This window comes from Scleropages formosus, chromosome 14 (genome assembly GCF_900964775.1).
Source record: "Scleropages formosus chromosome 14, fSclFor1.1, whole genome shotgun sequence".
NCBI lineage: Eukaryota > Metazoa > Chordata > Actinopteri > Osteoglossiformes > Osteoglossidae > Scleropages > Scleropages formosus.
Window position 1 is genome coordinate 26,033,988 of NC_041819.1, and position 23,658 is coordinate 26,057,645.

General features: G+C 50.8%; 2 protein-coding genes and 4 non-coding genes across 11 annotated transcripts in view; 4 read left to right on the forward strand and 2 right to left on the reverse strand.

The window, feature by feature from the left end:
* Positions 1 to 407: 407 nt before the first annotated feature.
* Positions 408 to 517, forward strand: trnal-caa (transfer RNA leucine (anticodon CAA)). Its single transcript has 2 exons — positions 408 to 445; positions 473 to 517. It is a non-coding gene; the product is annotated as a tRNA-Leu (tRNA).
* Positions 518 to 1,198: 681 nt separating this feature from the next.
* Positions 1,199 to 1,309, forward strand: trnal-caa (transfer RNA leucine (anticodon CAA)). The gene is made up of 2 exons: positions 1,199 to 1,236; positions 1,264 to 1,309. It is a non-coding gene; the product is annotated as a tRNA-Leu (tRNA).
* A 1,526-nt stretch (positions 1,310 to 2,835) lies between these two features.
* On the reverse strand, positions 2,836 to 2,946 carry trnal-caa (transfer RNA leucine (anticodon CAA)). The gene is made up of 2 exons: positions 2,909 to 2,946; positions 2,836 to 2,881 (listed from the first exon to the last, which is right to left on the reverse strand). It is a non-coding gene; the product is annotated as a tRNA-Leu (tRNA).
* A 1,506-nt stretch (positions 2,947 to 4,452) lies between these two features.
* On the reverse strand, positions 4,453 to 14,283 carry rubcnl (rubicon like autophagy enhancer). Its single transcript, XM_018739810.2, has 13 exons — positions 14,271 to 14,283; positions 13,544 to 13,925; positions 13,004 to 13,092; positions 12,485 to 12,677; positions 11,412 to 11,466; positions 11,130 to 11,265; positions 10,499 to 10,641; positions 10,240 to 10,304; positions 9,740 to 9,978; positions 7,327 to 7,388; positions 6,229 to 6,382; positions 5,570 to 5,660; positions 4,453 to 4,882 (listed from the first exon to the last, which is right to left on the reverse strand). Exons 2-13 carry the CDS (start codon positions 13,740 to 13,742, stop codon positions 4,770 to 4,772), a joined length of 1,539 nt encoding a protein of 512 aa, XP_018595326.1. The 5' UTR covers positions 13,743 to 13,925; positions 14,271 to 14,283; the 3' UTR covers positions 4,453 to 4,769.
* Positions 8,302 to 8,412, forward strand: trnal-caa (transfer RNA leucine (anticodon CAA)). The gene is made up of 2 exons: positions 8,302 to 8,339; positions 8,367 to 8,412. It is a non-coding gene; the product is annotated as a tRNA-Leu (tRNA).
* A 3,830-nt stretch (positions 14,284 to 18,113) lies between the features above and the next one.
* The window catches only part of lrch1 (leucine-rich repeats and calponin homology (CH) domain containing 1), a 36,598-nt gene continuing 31,053 nt past the window's right edge, over positions 18,114 to 23,658 (forward strand). For all 6 annotated transcript variants that reach the window (XM_029257715.1, XM_029257716.1, XM_029257717.1 and 3 more), the window contains exon 1: positions 18,114 to 18,395. In XM_029257715.1, the coding sequence (XP_029113548.1) occupies positions 18,206 to 18,395 (190 nt within the window). In that variant the 5' untranslated portion in view covers positions 18,114 to 18,205. The remainder of the gene's footprint in view (positions 18,396 to 23,658) is intronic.

Sequence of the window (23,658 nt, forward strand, 5' to 3'; positions counted from 1 at the left end):
GTTTCCATACTACATGTAACATGATCCGTGTCGTTTCTTTATGAATTTAAACTTAGTTCACGGCACGAGTGGATCGTTAACAACAGACACATGAGTATAGATAGATTCTCATGTCGGATCAAGTTATGCAGTTTGTCTGACATAAACTATGACAAAATTTATATTTGATTATTCTCAATTACATACGATACAGCTGTGCAGCCGGCGAAGCTGAATAACTTTCCACCGGAAATAAGTCTGTTGTTTCTACGTGGGGCAGTTTATAGAAAGTACCAAAGTCTGTAATCGATTTCCTACAAACATTTAAATTTAGTATTATATAATATTAGACGAATAAAAGCCTTATAGTTAAAAACTAACCCGGAAAATATAACTTAGGGTCGATTTGAATAACTAGTCGCAAGATTGTCAGGATGGCCGAGTGGTCTAAGGCGCCAGACTCAAGGTTCAATACCTTCCATATAAATGGGGCTTCTGGTCTCCAATGGAGGCGTGGGTTCGAATCCCACTTCTGACAATATTTTTTCATATTTTTGTTTTTTCTGTAATACATATGCAAACACATATACACTGTGTTAAGACAAAAGTAAAACGGCCTAAAAATTATTAAGTACATTTTATTGAGGCAAAACAGGCTTATAAGCACATGGTAGCGCACGTGTTTCCCTCATTCACATTTAACAATGTCATCTTTCGAGGAGCGTCAATTTAAACAGCGACGTCAGAAACTTCCGTTTTATATTTCAACGCTCGAAATTGTGAAAGAAGACATTTTACACAAAGTATTTTTTAAGTACACCTTCACGAGTGTGTTTCGGTTGGTGCTGCGCGGAAGCGCCACCAGCAAGGGGTGCTAAAGCCACAGTGAACGTGCTGAAACCCCTCGCGCAGCGTTTCCGTGCGTTTCACGGGCGTTTTCGGCAGCGGCGGTGGCGGCGCGCGGCCATGCGTGTCGCACGTGCAGGCCGCGCTCGTGACGTGAAAATTAATACGAAGCAGTCTTTGCGATAGTGATCAAAGGCCTCGATAAGTGGCAGCGGTGTCCAGTTCCGCCGAAGGAGCTCCTGAAAACAAAGTTTTCGAAGTGGCGACACAAAAGCAGTGGATGAAAAATCAAAGTTTGAACAAACTTACTAAATAATAACACTTGACTGAAAATTAAGTGTTTCTGCTTTTTGTCGGGTCGTTTGAATGTATCGTCAGGATGGCCGAGCGGTCTAAGGCGCCAGACTCAAGGTTGAAAACCTTCCATGCAAATGGGGCTTCTGGTCTCCGAATGGAGGCGTGGGTTCGAATCCCACTTCTGACATACCTTTTGCATGTTCCAAATTTCATCGTATAACGTAACACTTTAGTATAAAACAAAAACGTATGAATAATTATTAAACCTTTTGCATAGATAATGGATTATTTTCACTATAAAACTATATATATAGCAGGATACAGCATGAGCTTTGGGCGACTTTACTGAAAATTGGAGTTTGAGCCCATAATGGGAAAAACGCCACTGGATAAAAAAAAAAAACAGACACGATAAACAACGACAAGGGTTTAAAAATAAAAAATTTAAGAGCTCTCCAACATCATCAAATAGATACAATCGATACATCAGTCAATCATGTGAAAATGAAATAAATAACGACACATTGTTTCTCTGTTATATTTACATTTACTCGTTTAGCAGACACTTTGTCCAAAGCGACTTACAACGGATACTATCATGTAGTGTCACTAGCCCACACCTTGTTCACCAAGGTGACTACACTGCTAAATACACTACTGACACTGGGTCACTCATCCATACATCAGTGGAACACACTCTCTGTCTGTCACTCACACACTAGGGGGGAATCTGAACAGCCTGTCTTCAGAGTGTGGGAGGAAACCAGAGCACCCAGCAGGAAACCATACAGACACGGGGAGAACAGGGAAACTCCACACAGACTGAGCAGGGATCAAACCACGTTGTCTCACACCACCCAGGCGGTGTGAGACAGCAGTGTTACTCACTGTGCCACCGTGCCACCTGTATTTACATTAATTCATTCACACACACACACACACACATTTTCAGAACCGCTAGTCCCATACGGGGTCACGGGGAACCGGAGCCTACCCGACAACACAGGGCGTAAGGCCAGAGGGGGAAGGGGACACACCCAGGACGGGACGCCAGTCCGTAATTCATTCAGCTGATGCTTTTCTCCAAAGAAACATACAATGTTAAGGTTGCAGTTATTTACCTGTTTATACAGGGGGGAAATCTTATTGGCACCAGGGTTGTCAGGATGGCCAAGGAGTCTAAGGTGTCAGACTCAAGCTTCCATACCTTATGTCTGAATGGGTGTTCTGGTCCCTGAATGGAAGTGTGGGTTTGAATCCCACTTCTTGTAATGCATAAGTTGTACTTTTGCTGAGATGTATGTTGCTTTGGACAAAAGCACCTGCTAAATGAATAAATGTAAACTTAGGGTAAGTAACTTGCTGAGGGGAACTACAGCCAGAAGTGGGGATCAAACCTGTGAACTTTACATTTATGTATTGATCAGGCTCTTTTCTCCAAAGCCACTTCCAATGAACTCTGTGTAGTGTTATCAGCCCACACACCTTATTTTACCAGGGTAACTTACACTGCTAGATACATTATTTACAATGGGTCACTCCTCCATACATCCGTGGAACACACTCTCTCTGTCACTCACACACTATGGGTGAACCTGAACAGCATGTCTTTAGAGTATGGGAGGAAACCAGAGCACCTGGAAGAAACCCACGCAGAGATGGAGAGAACATGCAAACTCCACACAAAGTGAGCAGGAATCAAAAGAAACATCTTGTCAGAAGTGGGATTCGAACCCACGCCTCCATCCAGAGACCAGAACACCCATTAGGATGGAAGGTATCGAACCTTGAGTCTGGCGCCTTAGACCACTCGGCCATTCTGACAACTCTGATGAAAGGCAGCAGCTCCACCCTCTACACTACCAGCTGTCCCCACCTATGTCCCTTGAGCAGAGCCAGGACAAATTTGTGACACTCTGCGTCAATGAAATGTGAGAAACGCCTGGACCTCCAGAGGGGCGACTCACCTGGTGGAGGTGACTGTCGATGTGCTCGGTATTCCACGTGGACCCATACATGGTTCCTTCAGCGCGCTCCTGTTCCGCAGTGTCTCTGCACGTCACTCACGTCAACGGAAGGAGCCTGGATCTTCTCCTGGGGCCGGAGAGAGAGAAACAGACACATGGACACATGACTGTCATAAGTGTCCAATTAGCCCATTTGTAACCATTAGTCTGGGTCGTGAAAGGAAACCATCAAAGTGTGTGCAGTGGGACCGGGGGTCTAAAACTGGTCACTTGTCACTTTTCTAGGGAAGATGAGCAGGGGATGTTCCCAAAAGTGTATGTATGGAGCACAAAGCTGACAGCTGAAGCATGACAAGCAGATGTCTCCGAAACTTGTAGTGTCTTTGCCTTTCATTAGTCCACTGAATATGAGGACAGACATTTAAAACATTTAATCCAGAGAAATATGTTTGTCACCATTCATTTGGGTTCTTCTGACTTTTTAGGTGGGCTGTCACAGTCTGACTTCTAGTGTTGTCAGGATGGCCAAGGTCATATAAGTTACTTATATGAAAGGTTGGTTTTTTTGTAGAGCCAGGTGGTTTTCACCATGTTACTTACCTTGCTTCCAAGCAGTACAACCATAAACAGGACTCAGCTGTGCACCTTTTGCAATGTAACAACAGTGAAGAGTGTTACCCATGTTTACTGTTGTCAGGAGTGGGATTCGAACCCACGCCTCTATTTGGAGACGAGAAGTCCCATTTGCACAGAAGGTACAAAACCTTCAACGTGGTACCTTAGCCCCCTCAGCCATCCTGACAAGAGGTGTAGTGCTGGCATTTCCATATGTTGATTTAGAGGTAATCATGTGTGTAGTAGAAACATGGTAGTCCAGGTGTAAAAGTAAGCAAAGCCCAAGTTGTGTTGGTTAAACCAAGTAGGTAAGTAGAATCAGGTGTGTAAATCATAGTAATTTGTTTATTTTAAGATTAAACACTTAGATTTCATAGATGAATATTAGCTGGGGGGTCAGGGGTTCGAGACCAACGTGCGGCGCCTAGCAACAGACCAGCGTCTTGACCTGCGTGTGTCCCCTCCCCCTCCAGCCTCGCACCCTGAGTTGGCGGGTGAGGCTCCTGTTTGCTGCCATCCTGCTCGGGACAAGTGGTTGTTGATGCTGGACGGAAATTAATATTCTATAAAGAAATAATGACCATTCATACAGAGTTCACATACTTTCAGGCAGCACTGTGTGTGTGTGTGTGTGTGTAGACAGTATGCACAATGCATTATTGGTAACTCACTAGTTTACTTTTCACATCACACTCAAACAGTTGATCACAACAGTTTTATTTAAATTAAATGTATTAATTTTGCTTCCTTACAATTCAAGAGTTCATTCATCCTCAGACAAGTGTGTCACACAGGCGCGCAACCGTGAACACGTTGCTCTGCAAAGAGTGAACATCCCCAAGCAAACACGGGAAAAGTCGATGGCGAGACGGGCGCTCCGCGTGGGCCGGGGTTTCGAGGTTCTTCTCGATCGAAGGGTGGGACTGGCGCTGACGGCCGACGCGCTCTGGGTGTCGAACCCCTGGCGAGACACAGAACGGAACGGCAGCAACGCGGGCACCGCGGGAAAGCAGCCGCGTTGTCCTCGGCCGCTTCATAGCCGCACCATCGGAGTAAGACAGGGCACTAGACCCCCAGCAAAGCGGAGGTGCCCATCAGCTTCCTGCGGGTCTCAATCCGAGCGCATCTGGGACACCCGGCGTCTCGGAAGCAGTCCGTGTGGAAACAGGCCTTGCACTCTGGGGAAATAAAATATTTCCTTTCAGTTCAAGCGCGGCCCGTAAACCTATCGATAACACATCAATCAATCAGAATATCGTTGACAAAACTGATCCAAAACACGTGCCGTGCGCCTGGAACGCCCACTTGAGTCCACGGAGGACGGTGGGTAACGGTCACTGCTGGCGGTCAGTTGGCAACAGAGTGTAACAAGCTGGATGTTTCACACGGGAAATGACATCAAAGTAGAAATTGTACACTGTTTTACACTGCTTTGTATCGCGAAGTCTTTGGAAACGGTTCCTTGCGAGTCAGTTCATATGCGGAAAACACCGGAACACTTATGCTGGGGTCTCCAGGCTGAACAGGGCTGCGGAACCCGACTCTTCTCAGATTAATTCCCATGTCTGGGAATTACTGCACGTTTACTGTACCTTTCGGATCTTTACTGTCCAACGGGTGAAACTGTTTCTATGAAGCTATTTCCATGTTTCTATCGAGCACATTTTGTCCTGATGTGACTGAGTTTCAAACCCTTTCCGGATGAGCAGGAAAAAGGTCACCGTTCAAGGTAAATATCCCCGACAGGTAAGAGCGTCGCTCTGGACCACCAGGACACAAAAGGGCGACATCATTTTAATACGGTACATTTTTACAGCGCAGAGGCCTTCGTCACAGTCGGTGCAAACTGCGTGGTAAACACTCACCCGTACAGCGTTTACACCTCTCGCTCTGGAAGGGGAAGATGACGTCCTGGCTGTGGCAGAACTCGCAGATGAAGCCGTTGGCGAGACACAGCTGAACACAAATGCGGTGACCACAGGCTATAAATATTCATGCACTGCACCAGTTGTACATGAGCTTAGTACTGGGCCAGGGAGCATTGAACCCTAAATACTAAAACATTTAACCAACTAACTAACCCCAACTCCTAACCATAACCTTAACCCTAACCATAACCCTAACCTAACCCCAACTCCTAACCATAACCCTAAACCTAACCCTAAACCTAAGCATAACCCGAACCCTAACCCTAACTCCTAACCCTAAACCTAACCATAACCTTAACCCCAACTCCTATCCGTAACTCCTAACCCTAAACCTAACAATTACCCTAACCCCAACTCCTAACTCTAACTCTAAACCTAACCCTAACTCCTAACCCCAACTCCTAACCATAACTCCTAACCCTAAACCTAACCATAACCCTAACCCCAACTCCTAATCCTAATCCTAACCCCAGCTCTTAACCCTAATCCTAACCCCAGCTCTTAACCCTAACCCTAACACTAACCCTATCCCGAGATGCAATTTGTTTAATGGATTCACAGGGCCCCTTAAAAAGGGACACGGTCAGGGCACCGACCTCACACCCATCCACATGGGCGGCGGCCGCCCGCAGCAACGCCCGAGCCTGTGGGACCAGCAAGCCTCGCTTCACCGCCAGCAGATCGTCCAAGGACAGCAGGGAGGGGTTCTGGGTCAGGTGGCTGGGCAGCTGCTGGAACTCCTGCAGGACCCTGGGAGCGAAGAGGGACGAGCAGAGAGGACAGTTGGGTCACGACCTGGGTCACGATCAGGCCCATAGTGGCCGTGAACCTCCAATCAGCACATTCAAGGATAAATGTGTTTTAAAAGACATCAGAAGAGCACTACAATTTATTCTGTACAATCTTAAGCAATAAACTCATTTATACAGCAAGGTCATTTTTACTGCATCACTTCTGGGTAACTACCTTTCTCATGGGTACTACAGAAGGAGGTGGAGATCGAAACTGGGTCCTCCAGGTTCGAGGAGCAGCTCTAACCACAACACCCCCTTGTGGCTTCTCCATAATGCTTATTTTGATTTTCGGTGAAGTTGTGAATGAAGGTTAATGATGTTTTTAATAATAATGTAAATATTGACAATGATATGGCAGTGATGACAATAATTCCATAATTACAGTGATGAGAGAGTTTGTGTTAAATGTAACGATCAGCACATTTTTCATTTTTAACACAGTTTTGAGTCATTTTAACCACCTCTTTGCAGGGTTTGAATGTAATGCGGTTTAATTTCTTGCTAGATATGAGTGATGAGTTTTGATTTTTTTTACCTTTCGGATCAAACTTTGCGCAAAGTGGTCTTTATATGAGCTCTAGCCACTGCGCCCCCTGCTGCCACCAGCATGGAGAGGGGGGATACAACCAGTGAGCTGGTGAGGTGAGTGTGAGGTGTCACAGTTCCTCTACGTTCTAAAGCCACCAATCATGAGGCACTGAGGAGCTCTTTGGTACCTGGATGAGTCACGAGGAGCTGAATCACCAGGTGAGTATTAAGACAGTAAAGACAGATGGCAGATGGTGGGATAAAGGTGAGAGACAGGATTTGCTGATGAAGAGAACGAGAAGGTACGAGAAAGCGGGGCGTGAGGACAGGTCGGGTCAGGACGGGTCGGGTCAGGTCAGGTCAGGTCAGTACCCGTCCGCCAGTCTGCAGGCTCCCAGTTGCTTCTTAAGGGCCACCAGCTGCTCCAGGAGGTCCTGTGTGTGAGGTGGGATGACACACAGTTCACTGAGGAGGTGTGTGTTGGGTAAGATTGTTTCACTCTGCAGCACCAATCAGTCAAACCGTGGCCTCTGACACTGCTCGGAAGGTCCAGATCAGTGACCACCACCAGAGCTGAGATGTTGCTCCGTGTTTCACCTGACCTGCTCATGATGCTCTTTGGCTCCTCACGTTTCCAACTGCGACTCTACGGTATTTACCCTCCGAGCCAGTAGATGGCGGTAAAGAGCACCCGAAGAGCATAGGAGCATGGGACCACTTTCGTTCAACTCACGCCCACAGTGTTTACAGCTCCCGTTCGACGTTTCCTAAGTCCCGGTGATCCGCAACAAGGATGCATCAGTCGGCAATCGCCATCGAACAGGATCTTGCGGAGGCAACGTGTCTTTAATTTCATGCACTTTAAATGGGTTCAGTTAGTTTTCGATGTAACAGCTCGAAGTCAGTATAGAATCTGAATACAAATTATTCATTTAATTGAATTAAAATGTAAAAAGTTGCTGTTTATTATAGTGACATTTGAGATTTTTACAGAACTGGGAAGGAACTGATGGACATCTGGACTGCAAGGTTTTTAGTGATGGTGGAGATGCAAAGAGATGTCTGGATTCAGTTATGCATCATGTTTAGCTAAAGGTTTTCTCCAAAGTAACTTATTGAATTGAAGTAATTTGGACAGGGGGGTAATTTTTACTCCAGCTTAAGTACATGAACCAAGGGCAGCATAGCAGGACATGAGATTTGAACCTATAACCATTACTATCAGAGTATGCTACTCTATCTGTTTTGCCTTCTTTAGAAGTATTTTTAAGTGGTGTTTGTTACATTTGGATGGACACGTTGAACTTGGAGTGCGGTAAAATCGATTCCAATGAAAGAGAAGCATCAGTCAGGATGGCCGAGTGGTCTAAGGCGCCAGACTCAAGGGTCAGTACCTTCCGTGCACATGGGTGTTCTGGTCTCTGAATAGAGGCGTGGGTTCGAATCCCACTTCTGACAGTATTTTCAGGTGGATGTTTTGATTACAATTATTGAAATTAAGTACAGAAAGTTTTGGGGTGTGTGTATAGTTGTGTTTTAGTTGTAATTACTTAAGGATTTTATACATGATGGATAATTGACAATGTCCGATGTACAGTGTTTATGTGTGTGTCTGTGTGTGTGTTGGGTTTTATGTGCGAATTGTCTTCAGGTGTCCTGTACGATGGATAATCGCTCTCATTTGATGGGCTGTTTGTGGTTTGACTGTAACAACATGGTGAGGAATTGCTGCTGTTGGGTAAAAGGTGTAATTTCATGGTTTTAGTTTTTGCAATTTCTGCACGATGTCCTTTGTGAGGGAAGCCGGATGTGCAACTCCAGTTTGCGGAGGACAATTTCAAGGACATGGGACGAGATCAATGATGAATTTTTTAGGGTTTTCCCTCTTTTTTGAAGATGGTTTTCAGTGCAGCGGTGCCTTAACCGTCTTCATGTGTTCTATGGAGACGTGTAATAAATGAACAAAGTTATTTTCACAAAAGTGCTGACATGACTGAATGGTCTAAGGCGCAAAACTCAAGATTCAGCATCTCCCTCTCTAAGGGCATATTAGTCTTGAAAAGGGGGCGTGGGTTCGAATCCCAGTTCCGGCAATGATTTTGGCTGAATGCACTTCTTCGTTCATTATTTTGCAACATGAGTACATGTAAATGTATTACCTGTACGTCTCACTGGCATTTCTGAGTACTTACAGTGGTACCTCATCGTGTGTTTGTTGAATAAATAAATGTGTAATAGTTTTATCGCTCCCTCTCCACGTCCTCTCAGTTCCCACAATGCTGTGCTCTGCTGAGCTTTTAAGCGCAACTCATTTCAATTTTCAGCGAATTTTTAATTTTCAGCTTTAACCTCAAAGTTAATGAAAAATATTAATACTGGGATCAGATAGTTAGGATGCGATTCTGAACTGAACTCTGCAGAGACTTTTTATTTGCGGTGAATAGAAATGATTAAATTGTCGTTTTTATTTATTACAGCTGTAACCAACACTTGTACAGAACTCTGTAAAAGTTGCTATAATTAACGTTCCGTTGAGTAAATACATTTTTTATATATGTAAATACATTTTGACATTGATTAACCTTTAAGTGATGTCATTTATTAGTTGTAAAAGTGGCTTTGGATTGGTTCAAGTTGCATTTACAAGCTGAGGAGCCAGTGTCCAGTGTGCGGTGTCCAGTGTCCAGTGTCCACAAACTGCAGCTCTTAGGAGCCCTCACCTTCATCCCATCTCACTTTGCACACAAGTCGCCCTGAAGTGTTTCCCCTTCATCAGGCCACTCACCCTCAGCTTGTCCAGCTCCCGCGCCCTGGGGTAGAGGGTCCTGCTGGTGCTGGAGAGTCCGAAGAGGGGCAGGAACCACACGCTGTCCAGCAGGCGCTTGGAGAAGTTGCACACGGGGTAGAGGCTGAAGTCCCAGCGCTGGAGCACCCGGCCCGGGATCACGGCCTCGGCCTGGCCGTGGCAGCACTCGCAGAAGTACCCGCCCAGGTACTCGCAGTAGCGCAGCTTCTTCATGTATCCTGTGTTTGGGCCACCGAAGGAAGAGCTCAATGGGCGCGGCTTCTCCGCCCGCAGCCAACGTGACAAACCGTTTTCTCGTAACTGTCCTGATCATTGAAAGCAGGTCTTTATGCCACACGAATATGAAAACTCCACCCAACCGCAGGTAGGAATGTCACCTACAATTCAAGGTTTTCTTTGCAGTTGGGTCAGAACCCAGGGGTGGGGGAGTGGGGGAGTGGGGGAGACCTTCCACAAACCGGTTCAGACACAAAACTCACTGACTTCCACTTCGGTCCCGCAGCCGGCGCACAGGTACTGCTGGGAAGCCATGACCTCGCTTCGCCTAGCCAGGTGAACGAGGTTGGGGACACCGTGAGACAGGCTGAAGCACATCCACGAGTCCCCGTACAGAACGAGCGGGACAGTCTCTCTCTCTCTCTCTCTCTCTCTCTCTCTCTCTCTCTCTCTCTCTCTCTCTCTCTCTCTCTCTCTCACACACACACACACACACACACACACACACACAGGGCGACTCACTTCTTGGGCGGGTGGATACTCAAGATGATCTGAAAGCGGGGAGGCGCCCACATCAGGGTGCCCCTCATCCTCGACTTCTGTCTGATCTCCTCCGCGAAGGCGAGGCTCTGCGCTGCTGTCGCCGCATCGCTGCTGGGGAGGAACTGGGCCGCGAAGGCGAGAGCAGTCGTGAGCAGGGTGGAGATACCAGCGGGTGAGAGACGTGAGGACTGTGCTCATCATGAGCCTGGGATCAGTATTCGTACGAGCCAGGGTTCGACAATAACGGCTGTCCCACCGCCTGCAACAGGTAACCTGCGTAGACGGGTAGAACTGTTCTGGTACCTGTCTGATGGACAGAAGCACGATAAATTACGGTAAAAGTTGCAAGGTTCGCACACTAAACTAGTTACACTCATTTACTTATTTAAACGGCCGAGTAACGTTCACTGCATCGCTTAAGGGTTAAGTACCTTCAGCATCGGTACTCCTGCAGGAGGTGGGATTCAAACCTGCAACCTTCACATGCAGAGCAGCACCTGTCAGCGCTGTGCTGCACACCTGAGCTGACAACAAGGCGTGTAATTGCCAAACGTGACGACCGTGTGCGATGACCATGATGGACGTGTGCGGTTGCCGTGGTGACACCTGCCTCCTGCAGCGCTAGACTCAGGTCGCCTGGAGAACTCGAAAGCGCCTGCATGGGGAGCCACTGCTTTCGGAAGGCGGACATGAGCATCTGAGCGAGGGCCTCAGCAGAGCACGGCCTTGTGGGAACTTGGGGCGAACTGGACAGGAGAGATCAATAAAACTGTTACGTTTACATTTGTTGTTTAAATCACACCTACCGAATGTAAAGGGTCAACAAGATCATATCAAGAGCTCATAAAAAGAGAAATAACTGGACCGATGACGAGGAGGACGCTGCATTTACCTGGGCAGAGAAGAGTGGACGTCGTCCTCCGTGGACACTTTGTCTGAACTGCTTCCTGCAGTGCAAAAGTTAGGAGTCTGTCAGCATCAAACCAGGAATCCTGCACTGGTTAATTACATTTACATTCATTTACCAGACTCTTCTCTCCAGAGCAACTTCCAATGAACTCTATGTAGTGTTATCAGCCCACACACCTTATTCACCGCAGTAACTTACACTGCTAGATACACTACTTAAACTGGCTCACTCATCCATACATCAGTGGAGCACACACGCTATGGGTGAACCTGAACAGCATGTCTTTGGACTGTGGAAACCCACGCAGACATGGCAAGAACATGCAAACTCCACACAGACTGAGTGGGGATTGAACCCATGTCCTCCTGCACCACCTAGGTGCTGTAAGACGGCAGCACTACTCGCTGTCCCCCCGTTAATTGAAACATGCATAACAAAAACACACCAATGCCACTAAACGCCACCGCCGCTGTGCGGTTATTTTGTGTCTTCTCCACATCTGACATGGGCGTCACTCTGGACAACAAATTCCGTTATATTAAGAATATTTATGTAAATTATGACTCAGCCATGTATGGCAGGCAGCACAGCAGGTGGTGCAGTTCTCCATTTCCCTTGACTAAACATTAAAGTCCAACCACAAGAACAAAAACAGAACTTTCTACTGTATAAAGGAGGGCAAAACCTGCCCCCTGAAAAACCACAGGCTTCAGCTGTAATAATATGTGTTATTACTCAGTATAACAAGAAACATTCACCAGCCACTTCATTAGGTACTCCCGGCTGTTTACACATACAACATTAGGTCGGAAATTGGTGTGAAACGAATGGATCCATGGACCCACCCTGTATGGTATCAGTGGGCCAGACTGGTGGTGGGAGTGTAATGCTCGGGGTCCCAGTCACTCCTAGGTCTTTTGAGTAAGATTAAGGTGTGGACCTCTAATGCCTCCATCATGCATCTCAACCCCTGGATCGCTGACAGTGGACTCCTATTAGCTAAAGATACCCCAACCGCAACTGTATGGTAATGCCAGGGTAAAACACTGCCCGACCCGAGTTGCCATCGCTGTGCCGGGTTCTGGGTCGCGAGGGCCGAGCGCTGCTCTTCGGCTCATCTTGAAGGGCATCCAGGCGGAGCAGCCCACGTCTCGCCGCCAGCCGGGGGCCCCGTCTTCCACAGGCTGCCCACTTGCCCTCCTCAATGGCCTCCAGGACCATGTCTACCACAACGAAGTGAGCGTTCTCCTGCAGGAAGGACGCAAACACTGAAACACGGTCATTTATGTAGAAAAATCACAAGCGACCAGGGGCCAGCAGGTGGCGTAGTGGTTAGAGCCATTGACTTGGACTTGAAGGATCTGGGTTTCAATCCTGCTCTTGCTATAGTAGCCTTGATCAAAGGACTTGAACTGAACTGATACAAAAGTGATAAAAAGTTACCCCTCTGTACAAATAGGTAAATCATAGTAAGCAGCTACACATACGTGTAAGTTGCTTTGGAGAACAGTGTCAGATAAATTAGTACTTTTACAGCCCTCTTGGACCAAACAGGCCACTGCTGCGGCTCCCACCTGGTCCAGGTCACTGCCAGCCACGAGGATGTCATCCGAAGGCCGTAAACTGTGTGGTCCCTTGTGGGGCTCTGCTGCCCCCTGGAGGTCTGGAGGGTTAGAGCAAGGAGAACAGCTACACTAGTGATGGATGCAATGTCCTTTACCACGTTCTTTACCACGTTGGCACACTGATCCAGCCCAAGATGAGCGAGTCTCACTGCATCAAAGCCGGCTGTACAGGTAAGGAGCAGGCTGAATGGATAATTGATACTAACTCTTTCCGGAAAGAGTTTTCATTGCTGAAGTAGATATTATTAGTCGCCTTGGAGAAAAGCACAAGGTAAATGGACAAACGTAAATTAAAGCTTCGTTGTTTTACCAGTTCCTTCTTTACTGTGTTTCGCCCAGAGCCTTAATAAAACCATATGTAACGCAGTGATGAACAGGTCACTGGTCCCAGTCTGTGTCGACAGGGATGCTGCACCGATTAGCGCATTGGGTCCCACACCGGTGAGGTGCTTCCGAGGGGAGGCGAGTCTTGGGGTCGACGGGTCGTACTTGCGAGGAGGCCGGTGTCCGACACGGAGCGTGCTTTTCTGTCCTGGGGTCGGCTGCGCAGCGGCAGGTGGAAGCCGATGCTCAGGAGGCGGCTCAGGCCGGCCGTGAGGGACACGCAGCGGGGCTTCTCTGCCGGGGGCCTGGGAGGCGCCGGGTTGCTCTCCTGAAGGTGTTGGGGTCCAGCCTCGGGGTCCGGCATTACATCAGCGAAGGCGCCCCCTTCAGGCTGGGCTCCTCCCAGCCAGCTTGCCCTTTTCACCGAAAGTGGGAGGCAGGGATGCGATGCTGGGACGGCTTCACAGGTATGTCCTTCCCGCAGGACCCTTCGAAGCTCTGGCCGCCGTGTCCATGCCCAGGTGCACCCCCACCTGCAAACCCTGGACTGGACAAGTGATTTGAGCCGCATGAGAATGGCACTCCGTCACAACGGTTAAGGAACTCAAACACCAAAGTGATTAGAACTGCCGCCTTACGCTCGGAGGACCTGGTTTCGAATCCCACTTCCTGCTGCTCTACCCTTGATCGCGGTACTTACCCCGAACCGACACGGTAAAAACTAGCCAGTTGTACGAATGGGTAAATCACTTTTGAGAAAAGTGTCACGTAAATAAGTGAAATTTTCCACCGGTCAAGGAATCGAAGAGTCAATAAAAAGTATTAACTTGTTTTTTGTCTTATTTACGAGCAATGAAAAAGACGAAGAGGCGCGAGCGGCAGAGGAACTAACCTGGCAGTGCTGCAAAGCAAAGTGTGTGTGTGTCAGTTCTCGTGCAGCCGAGGTGTTTTTGCGCCCGGATCTCAGATACTCTGATTGGTGCAGAGATAAAGGAGAAGGAAGCCGGGGTGGGGGTGGGGGTGGTGCCACGGAGACCACAGAACCCACATAATTGTCATGCCACATCCGTGAACGTGTGTTTCTGGGATGTGTGACTGTTACACACGTATGTGGCACCCCGTGTGCCCTCAACCCTCCCAAGGCCGACAGCGTCGGACATGTCGGAGGAGAAGCCGTCGAGTCGCCCGCAGCTGAGAGAAAGGCTGGGGAACGCGGTTGTTTCCAGGCAAACGTGGGTTCGCAGCCAAGTGTCCTCCTGTCCAACATCCCTCTCTCACTGAGAAGAGCAATGCATCATGGGTGCAAAGGGTGTGGGTGTGAAGGCCAGCAGACTCAGAACGTTTGCAAGAAACGCTGAATTTGTTGCAGAAATTGTACGATCGCTCTGGAACGTTCCAGAGGGCGAGACTGGAGTAAACAGACAGTACCTGCTAAGGGAGCTTAGCAGGGGTCCATCTTCACCTCCCCCATGCTCTGGGACCAGGCCTGAGGGACAGGGAGTGAGGGCTGGGTTCGAGGATGCAGGGCAACCTCCCTCCCGTTGACACCAGGGGGGTTCAGTTTCCCTGAGATCTGACCCCAGACTCAGCATCTCCAGTTGACTGAGGCGCCGGGTCGCGAACCCCCCACCCGCTGATGCACCGAGCTCCGTCACCGAGGACCGTCGCTTGGACCTCACACGCTCGCTTGGCAACACACACCTGGAGCAGGTGAACCCAAAGTGGTCGGACGCGGCGAGACCCCCTCCCCCGCAGCTCTCGCGTCTGCTCACAATTTCGATTCCTGAATTACGGCTCATCGGCTTCTTTCAGGGGTCACTTCCTCATGCTGGACCGTGAAGAACGCGGCTGGACTAGAACGTAGTGATGCTCCTGCTGGACTTGGACCCCGGAATATCAACATTTTTAGAATATCAGTGAAACACATACATATCTATTAATGATAAAGCAAGCGATGTACATTAAAATGTTATATATTATATATACGTGTACATATATGTCGGACTCATATAATACACACAATAATATAAATAATGAGATGAGATACTTTAATGTCATTTTATGCAATACAACAAAATTTTGCGCGGCAGCCCTCAGAACAACAGCAGCAGAAAGAAAGAGCACTTAAAATAAATAAGTAAATAAATAAATGAACAAGAATTAGAACTTTGAAGTCCTTTCATGTAGCTTTTCTAATGCTAACGTAGCCTCGGCTTGTGGGGGAATGTAATAAATAAATAAGGAAAGAAGTGAATAAATAAACAAATAAGGAGGGTATCATATCATAATTAATATAATATGTAATATATAATTTTTTTATATATTGCATATACACACACACACACATATATATAAGTATACAGTATATTTCATAGGTTTGTGTTAGGACTTCCAGAGCATTTGTAAAATTATTAATATACACTCTATCTATCATAAACAGCGTCTATTCTATTGAATCACACGGCGAAATAAAATACAAACAATAACGACTGCGGCCCTTGGCCAAAAAAAGGTTTGACAGTGTGGCACAACCAGCCATTACTACATTTCCCGTTATTAATTATGTATTTTAAGTTAAATTATTTATGTACCTATTTGTTTGTTTGAAAATTAATTTTGAATTATCGTGCGGGTGCGATGCTGGCTTTTCTGAGAAGCAGCACCGTGTGCACCTTTCCAGCAAAACACGCCTGCAGGCCTCACGGGTGGTTGTGGGGTCGCGGCCTCAAAATCACGAGACTGGACACACTTAGATGATCAAGAGCGCCGCTCTCCTGAGAGGCCCATCCGACAGGCGACCGGACGTCCCCGTGGGACCTCAGCGTCACACTCAAACGGAAAGGACAAAACGCTACATATCAACGCTATTAATAGCGCCGCCTCGTTTCCGGTACAGGAAGTTGGCGGCGAGGCCTGATGCACTGAGTCCCTCGGTGACGAAGCGATGAATTTGTGGGGCGTCGCTCGTCCGCGTTTCTCCGCTCTCTCGCCGCTCTTTTTGCAGCAGGTCTGCAAAAATTACCGCGGTGCGGGGTCGTTACTTGTCTGTGTCGATGATGTAGCAGGAAGCCCCTCCCCTCACCAGACAGCAGGTGGCGCAGTTGTTACCACTCATTTTTGCACTTGTGAGGTTGGGTTCGAATCCCACCTCCTGCTGTTTACTTACCAAAACTGCACAAGGCGTGTGTCACTTCGGAGAAAGATGTCACAGAAGTTAACTGATGATATGACCGTAAAACAACTTCCTTCTGTCTACTGAGTTTACTCTCGGGGGGGGGCTGTACATGGAGTCATATACTAGAGGTAGTTATTAATATGATGATATGAAATACATGTTTGGATGGAATGTGTCATTTTACCATTAACCAGCAGGTGGCACAGTGGTTAGTGCACACACAGGACCTGCCTTCCTGCCTGGTGCTGTAGTACCGTTTGTCAAGGTATTTACCCTGAACTGACACAGTAAAAATTACCCAGGTGTATAGTGGGTAAAGCAGTGCAACTCAGAGGACAAACCTCACAGTGTCACAGAAGCGAATAAAATAAAGATCATCACTTTAACATCTGGAGGTCATGCGTCATCATGATGTGGATGGCAGGGATTACCATGGTAATTTTTAGTTACAGCAGAGGGCAGGGCCTGACGTGCGCTTTAATTTCCCGTGTTTACAGCGTTCTGATACCTCAGATGTCACCCCCGACACGAGCGCCCTGCCTGACCACAAAGTCTATAAAGGGTTTCGATATCAGCAGTTACTGAGAGCCGTTTTCCTATCGAACATTCGCCGCCCCCCACGCAGGGAGCAGGTGACGTCTCCAGAAACGCCGCTGTGCATGAGATGCGAAAAATTACCACGGTGCAGGGCTATTTGGTATGGTAAATGGTAAATACACACATTTTCTGAACTGCGTGTCCCATACGGGGTCGCGGGGAACCGGAGCCTAACCCGGCAACTCAGGGCGTAAGGCCCGAGGGGGAGGGGACACACCCAGGATTGGACACCAGTCCGTCGCAAGGCATCCCAAGCGGGACTCGAACCCCAGACCCACCGGAGAGCAGGACCCGGCCCAACCCGCTGCGCCACCGCACCCCCTTAAATGGTAAATATCTGGAAGCAAATATTTTCCATTTTGAGCCCATAAGACCAACTTCCAGTCCTAACATGTTCGGGTTCTGAGCCTTTCAGCCCAAGGAATTACACTGAAGGGTCCAACGGTAGGAAGTGGGATTCAGACCCGGGCTCTTTGAGTCAAAGGCAGCTCAACTGAACTGTCAGCGCTGCTCCACCTGCTGTGGCCGTACACCATTTTTTTTTTACTGCGGTCACGGGGTGGGGGTGCAGCTCAGGTGAAGCTGATGTGGAGACCAGGCAAGGCACGAGGACGGCGCGGGACCTGATGGGTAACCTGCTGCAGAAAAGCGCGTGGATCCGCCGGAGATGAGCGGCAGGATCACGGGGACGAGCGCTCGCATGACCCCAACCCCGCTATGGGTATGGCGTTGCCGGAGCGCACGTGACCGTCGCCCGCCAGGGGGCGCCAGAGAGCCGCCAGAGAGCCGCCGTTTGCGCCCGTTGCGCCCGTTTGGCTGCGGTTCAGCGTCGCGCAGCGAGCGCGCAGCCGCGGAGAGAGAAGCGCCGCCCGCCTGGATTCCCCCCCCTCCCCTTCCCTCCCCTCCCATTACAGGACCCCCCCACCTCCCTCCTCCTCCTCCCCACTCCGCAGGACGCGGATACAAAGTATCCCGCAGGACGGCGCGCGTACAGAGAGCGGCGGAGGCGCGTTCCCTCCACACCCCACGGACTCGCGCGCGCCCAAGGGCTGACCATGGCGACCCCGGGGCCGGACTGCCGCCCCCCTGCGCAGTTCGCGCCCGCGCCCGCGCCGCTGCACCGCGCTCTCGAGCGGGCTCTCGAGGAGGCGTCCGCGTCCGGCTTCCTGAACCTGAGCGCGAGGAAGATGAAGGAGTTCCCGGCGACGGCGGGCAACCACGACCTCGCGGACACCGTGGAGGCGGGTGAGTGTGTGAGCGGCGCGCGGGTCGGTCAGTGGTGGTCAGTGGTGCGGTCAGTCAGTCAGAGTGAGTGAGCGAGCGAGCGAGTGGTCAGTCGGTGGGTCGGTGGTCGGCGCTCGTCGGTGACCCACGACGCGACCTGCTGCTGCTGCTGCCTGCTGGACCCAACAACTGACGCTGCTGCTGCTGCTCCTACCGCCGGTCAGTGGTCGCTGGTTACTAGTTAACTGTCTTAAGACCCAGTACAGACAGCGAACAGTTAGGTTCTGGGTCCCAGGACTAGTTAGCTCTCACTAGTCACTGGCCACCACTAAACCTAACTAGGTAACGCCGGCGGTAGTGAGCGGTGATGGGCACCAGATGGCGTAGTGGTTAAGGCTCCCGAAGGACCAGGTTCAGATCCCACCTCACCGTGCTGTATGGGTAAATCGGCGTAAGTGTCGTCGTGCGCAGACCTCACAAGTGTGTAACGAGAACACTAATAATTTGCTGTTTGTAACATGAACCGGTTGCTCATTTACTCGCTTGATCTTCTCAGTCACGTGTGACTTCTGCCCTTTTCCCATGATCCCTTTTGGGGGGGGGGTCTCGTGTGAGGAACCCAGGTGGTGCTGAGTTTGAGGCCCTTTTCCCTGATGGAAAGAGGTTTTTTTTTTTTTTTTTGAACTGATGCTTTGATTTGCACCTGGGGGGGGAATCTGTAATTATGTATCATAAACGTCATAAATGGGATTTACAGGAGGCCCCGGTTTACAGTCAGCCAGTGAGCGTTTTACCGTGGTACACCTGACCGTGGAAATTCCCTTCCCTTCCCAGAGCAGTGATTTCACTTTCAGAACAGCACCAGGCTGTTGGTTTATGTACCATAAATCACCCCCCGTACAGGCTTGGGTTGTGAACATCATCGACGTGGCTCTTGGTGAGCAGGACACGACCCGCCACGCGGGTTTCTGCGGCTGAACTGCCGGGAAGTGAATAAAAACGAAAGTGAAGGAGTCCAAAGGAACGCGACCGCCGCGTATCCACGGCGACGGTCCGACGCGCCGGGTGGGGGATGCGTCCGTCGCTGCAGGATTTACGTGAATTCTGAACAGTAAAATCCAGCACTCGGATGAAGTTGTTCGTCAGTAAATCAAACGACATCTACGAAAGCGGTTTGGAATGCAGTGATTTTCTCATAACTGGAACCAGAAGGGTTCTGACCCCGTCGCCCACCGGTGTTGTTGGACGGCTCCTTCGCCGGGCAGCACGGTCCTCGTGGTCGACGAAGGCCCAACGCGCCATCGCGTCGGTTACTGTGCGGTGGCCGGCGTGCGTTCGAGTGTTCTGTTGTCATGGATACGAACAGAAGGTTCTGTGTTTGTCGGCCGTTTGTTACATCGTCGTGAGGGGTTCGGCTCCGGGGTTCTGGCCCGTGTTCCGGGGTCCGGCTTCGCGGTTCCAACCTTTCCTGTCGTGTTCCGTGTCTCTCCGACACCCCCGGCAGAGCGCCGGATCACCGGGCTGCGAACCTCCGATGTTACATCAGAGTTTATTATTCATTCATTTCACACAACGTTCTCGCGAAGCTGCTTACATAACCTCCCGCTCGACGCTCTCGCGCGCACACGCACGCTGCGGTGAGGGTCACCTGCTGTCCGCCCCAGGGGTCCGCCTGCGAACCTCGGCCGGGACTCTGACTCGCAGCGCTTTGGGGGTGAGACCCCGCAACCTGCAGGGTTCCCAGGAGCAGGTGTGTCGCCGCGGCCCGGGACACGACTGTTTACTGTCCACACGGCGACGTGCCGACGCTGCGGGAGCCTCGCTAACCAGCGGGTTAATCGGCGGGTAACCAGTTTGGTCCTGTCTGCGTTTGGGGTTTTTCTGTGTTTTTGTTTCTCATCCGTGTGGTTTTACTTCTGTTTTTACCATGATTTGGTGTCAGGAATGGGGTGGGGGCTGGAAAGCACCGTGTCACACAGGTTCAGGTAGGTGTGTCACACGGTGTGTTCCTGACCCGCTCGCCGGCCTCACGGGTCCGTCTTTGGAGACGAGTGAAGTAGCGGGCCAGCGGGGGTCGTGACATCATCGGCTGCGTGGACCGATCGGCTCGCGGCTCGGGTTTACTCCGGTATGCAACGAGGGTGGGCCCGCAGGGCCTGGACACGACTCGTCCGCCTGAGGGTTGAATCCCACATCCGAGGAACTTCCCAGCAGCTTGCGTCCTTTCCGGACCATCGTGCACCTCAAGCCCCGCCCCCCAGCTGGGGTTTTGCGAGGGAGTGTGAGAACGCACATTTGTGACACGTAACCGGGTACATTTACACGTGTACCTGCCAGCATGTGGCCTTGACGGTGCGTCGCATCTTGGCGTGAAAAGTGGTAACGACTAACTGACTAAGCAGCGGATCCTCGTCGGTGGGACAGAATCGCTGGGCAGGAAAAGGCCTCGTTATTCGCCGACTGCGAAAGCGAAGCGAAACCAGGGCCTCGGTCCCGTGTTCCTGCGTTATGGGCAGGAACACACACTCGCACGCTCACTCACTCTCAGACTGTTCCCAGGCTCTCTGCTGAAACACCCCGCTGTGCCTCCCACACACTCTGCACTCTACACTCTCACAGCTGTAGCGGAGTATGTGAGACGGCGAGGAAGCCACGCCCCCGTGTCGCGGTCCCCGCCGCGATGCCTCTCCGACACACGTGTCCCAAAAGTGCGGGACGTATCGGGGGACAAGTGCGTTTTCGCTCCACCCTGTCCTTCACCCCCGCTGATGCTCCGCCCTTCCATGAGGCCCCGCCTCTCCGTCAGCCTGTTGCCAGGATACCTCCCCGTTGTGGGTGGAGCAAGGAGGGGGCCCTGAGTCGGGGCCCTGAGTTGGAACCCGGAACCCGGGTGTGTGAACGGGTTAAAGGAGGCTGAGGATGTAACAGCGGCACAATGATGTAATGCTGCCCGAGGGGGACGGGTTCGACTGCGGAAGAAAACTGTGGTTGGAAGGTAGAACTTCTCTCTTTGAAGGGTGCTATCTGAGAAGTGCACCCTGTTGTCATAGCAACTGGCTAAACATTGTGTGGGAACCTCAGTGGAAGGGGGATGTCCCTGGAGATGGAGCTGGGACCTGGGGGACGCTGTGCGCAGGGGTTCCAGTGTTGCCCCCCCCCCCCCCCCCAACAGTTGTCTGACAAATGATTGGGCACAACTCTTGTTGTTGTGTCCGAGTCCCTCTGTTGCCATGGCGGCCGTGGTGGGAACGGTGGCGCGGTGTGGATGAGAGCTGTTGGTTCCTCCCAGCTTCTGTTACGCTCCCATCTAAGGGTGTGAGTCCAGACTGTGTGTGTTAGGGGTGGGGGAGCGTTTAACACCTCAGTGCCCCCCCCCCCAGGTCAGCTCATCACACCCCAGGAGGGGGTGGCAGGAAGGAGTGAAGAATAGGAGGATGTGCCATAGGCTGTGGATCACCTCCCCTCCCTTCAGCAAGGTGGGGGGGGGGGGTTCTTTGAGGAACCAGGGGGACGACTGGGGGAGGGGGTGTCCCCGGGAGGAAATGGGCTGCACCACTGCCCTCCGACACAATGAGATGGGGAGGGGACACTTCCTGGCTCTGTGCGGGGGATCAGGGCTGCAGTACGGCCTTGTGGGAGCGCAGTGACCCCCCACCCCCACCCGCAGGCCAGACGGAGCAGTTCAAACCGGTAGGGGAGTGTCACGGTGACCACGTGGATCAGGATCGACCGGCAGCGTTCTGTGTTGCGCCACCACGGTCGCCGTGGAAACGACGACTCGTTCCACTGTATACGAGCCGTATAGAGAAATGACAATAAAAACCGCTTGAACTGATGGTCCTACGTTGTGGTCCACTGCGGAGACCCTGATGGTCCTACGTGATGATCATCGACGGTGTTTCGGGACCTCCTCCGGTGGGGTCGATGGTGTGTGTAGATGTTACTGCTGTTTCAGCACCAGCCTGGTGCTCAGAACAGCATGAGGAGCTCGTGGCCCCTGCAGGGCATTGTGGGAAGTGAGGTAAACTGGCGCTGGGGTGCGTTTCAGTGTAGCGGGGTGAGACGAGTGTCGCTGTTACCACAGGCGATGTTCATATGATGTACAAAGTGGTGCCAAAACACACACACACACACACACTCTCACACACACTCTCCTTGGGCTACCAGCAATCTGTGTTCGACCTCCTTAGCCGTGACACTTGGTGTGACGTCAGCAGATGGGACAGCTGGAGAGCTGCCCTAGATACCTGACACAGATGCACACCTTCACACACACAGAGCCTGTGGGTGCAAGTACACACATGCGTTCAGGGTACATCATGTACTGTGGATCATCTTTCCCCTCTGCATTCTTCACATCTTACCTGATACTATCCGTCGAGTGGAGTTGAGGTCACGACCCTCACGTCTTTATCAGAGTAACATATCTGTTCTTTGACGCGTGCGTGCCTACACGAACACACAAACGTGTGCGTGTCCTCTCAAATTCTCCCTTTTCTGTGATTACAGATCAGGGGTGGGTGCTAGGGTTGTGGCGTGTGTGTGTGTGTGTCCGTGTCCGTGTCCCTCAATCCGTCCCACTCTGACATGACCCCTCAGTAAGCTGTTGGGCACATACTGTATTTATCTCTTTTGTCCCACTTTGGTTCAGGGAGAGAGGGAACTAGGACGTCTCTGTGAACTGGGCTTACACACACACACACACACACACACACACTTCTGCACGTGTATGAAGAAGGCCAGTGTGTGCTCTGTTTGTTGTGACCACAGCCTGCTCATATAACTCTCGGTCTGGAGTGATCGCAGGCCTGAGTGGGCGGGGCTTGTTGGGGGGGGGGGGCGTGTCCACCCTGGGGTTCCGTGCGGCACGGCGGCAGGGCGTCGTCGCTGAGGGCACAACAAGGGAGAAAGATGGGATCGGAGGATGCGTGGCGGAGGAAAGAGCCCCTCCCCATGTCTCCACGGCCCCTCCCACTTCCACATTGTTTCACTCGGGGCACCGCTGGAAGGACAGGAACGGCGATGCGGTGCTTCGAGTCCCACGGTCCCCGTAGGGACAGACTCGTTCAAAAACGCACACGGTTATGCGCTCGTTCGGGCACACGTGCGTGTAACACACACACGCGGAGGCTCTGATGCTGCGTAGAGGAACCACACGGCACTGGAAGGCGAGACCCAGACGGGCTCTTTTAAAATTCCTGTGGGTGCAGGTCTTGTTTCTCATTGTTTCCATATGGGAGTTGGGCGCATGCGTGCGCACGATCACAAAGGAGGAGGAAGTCCC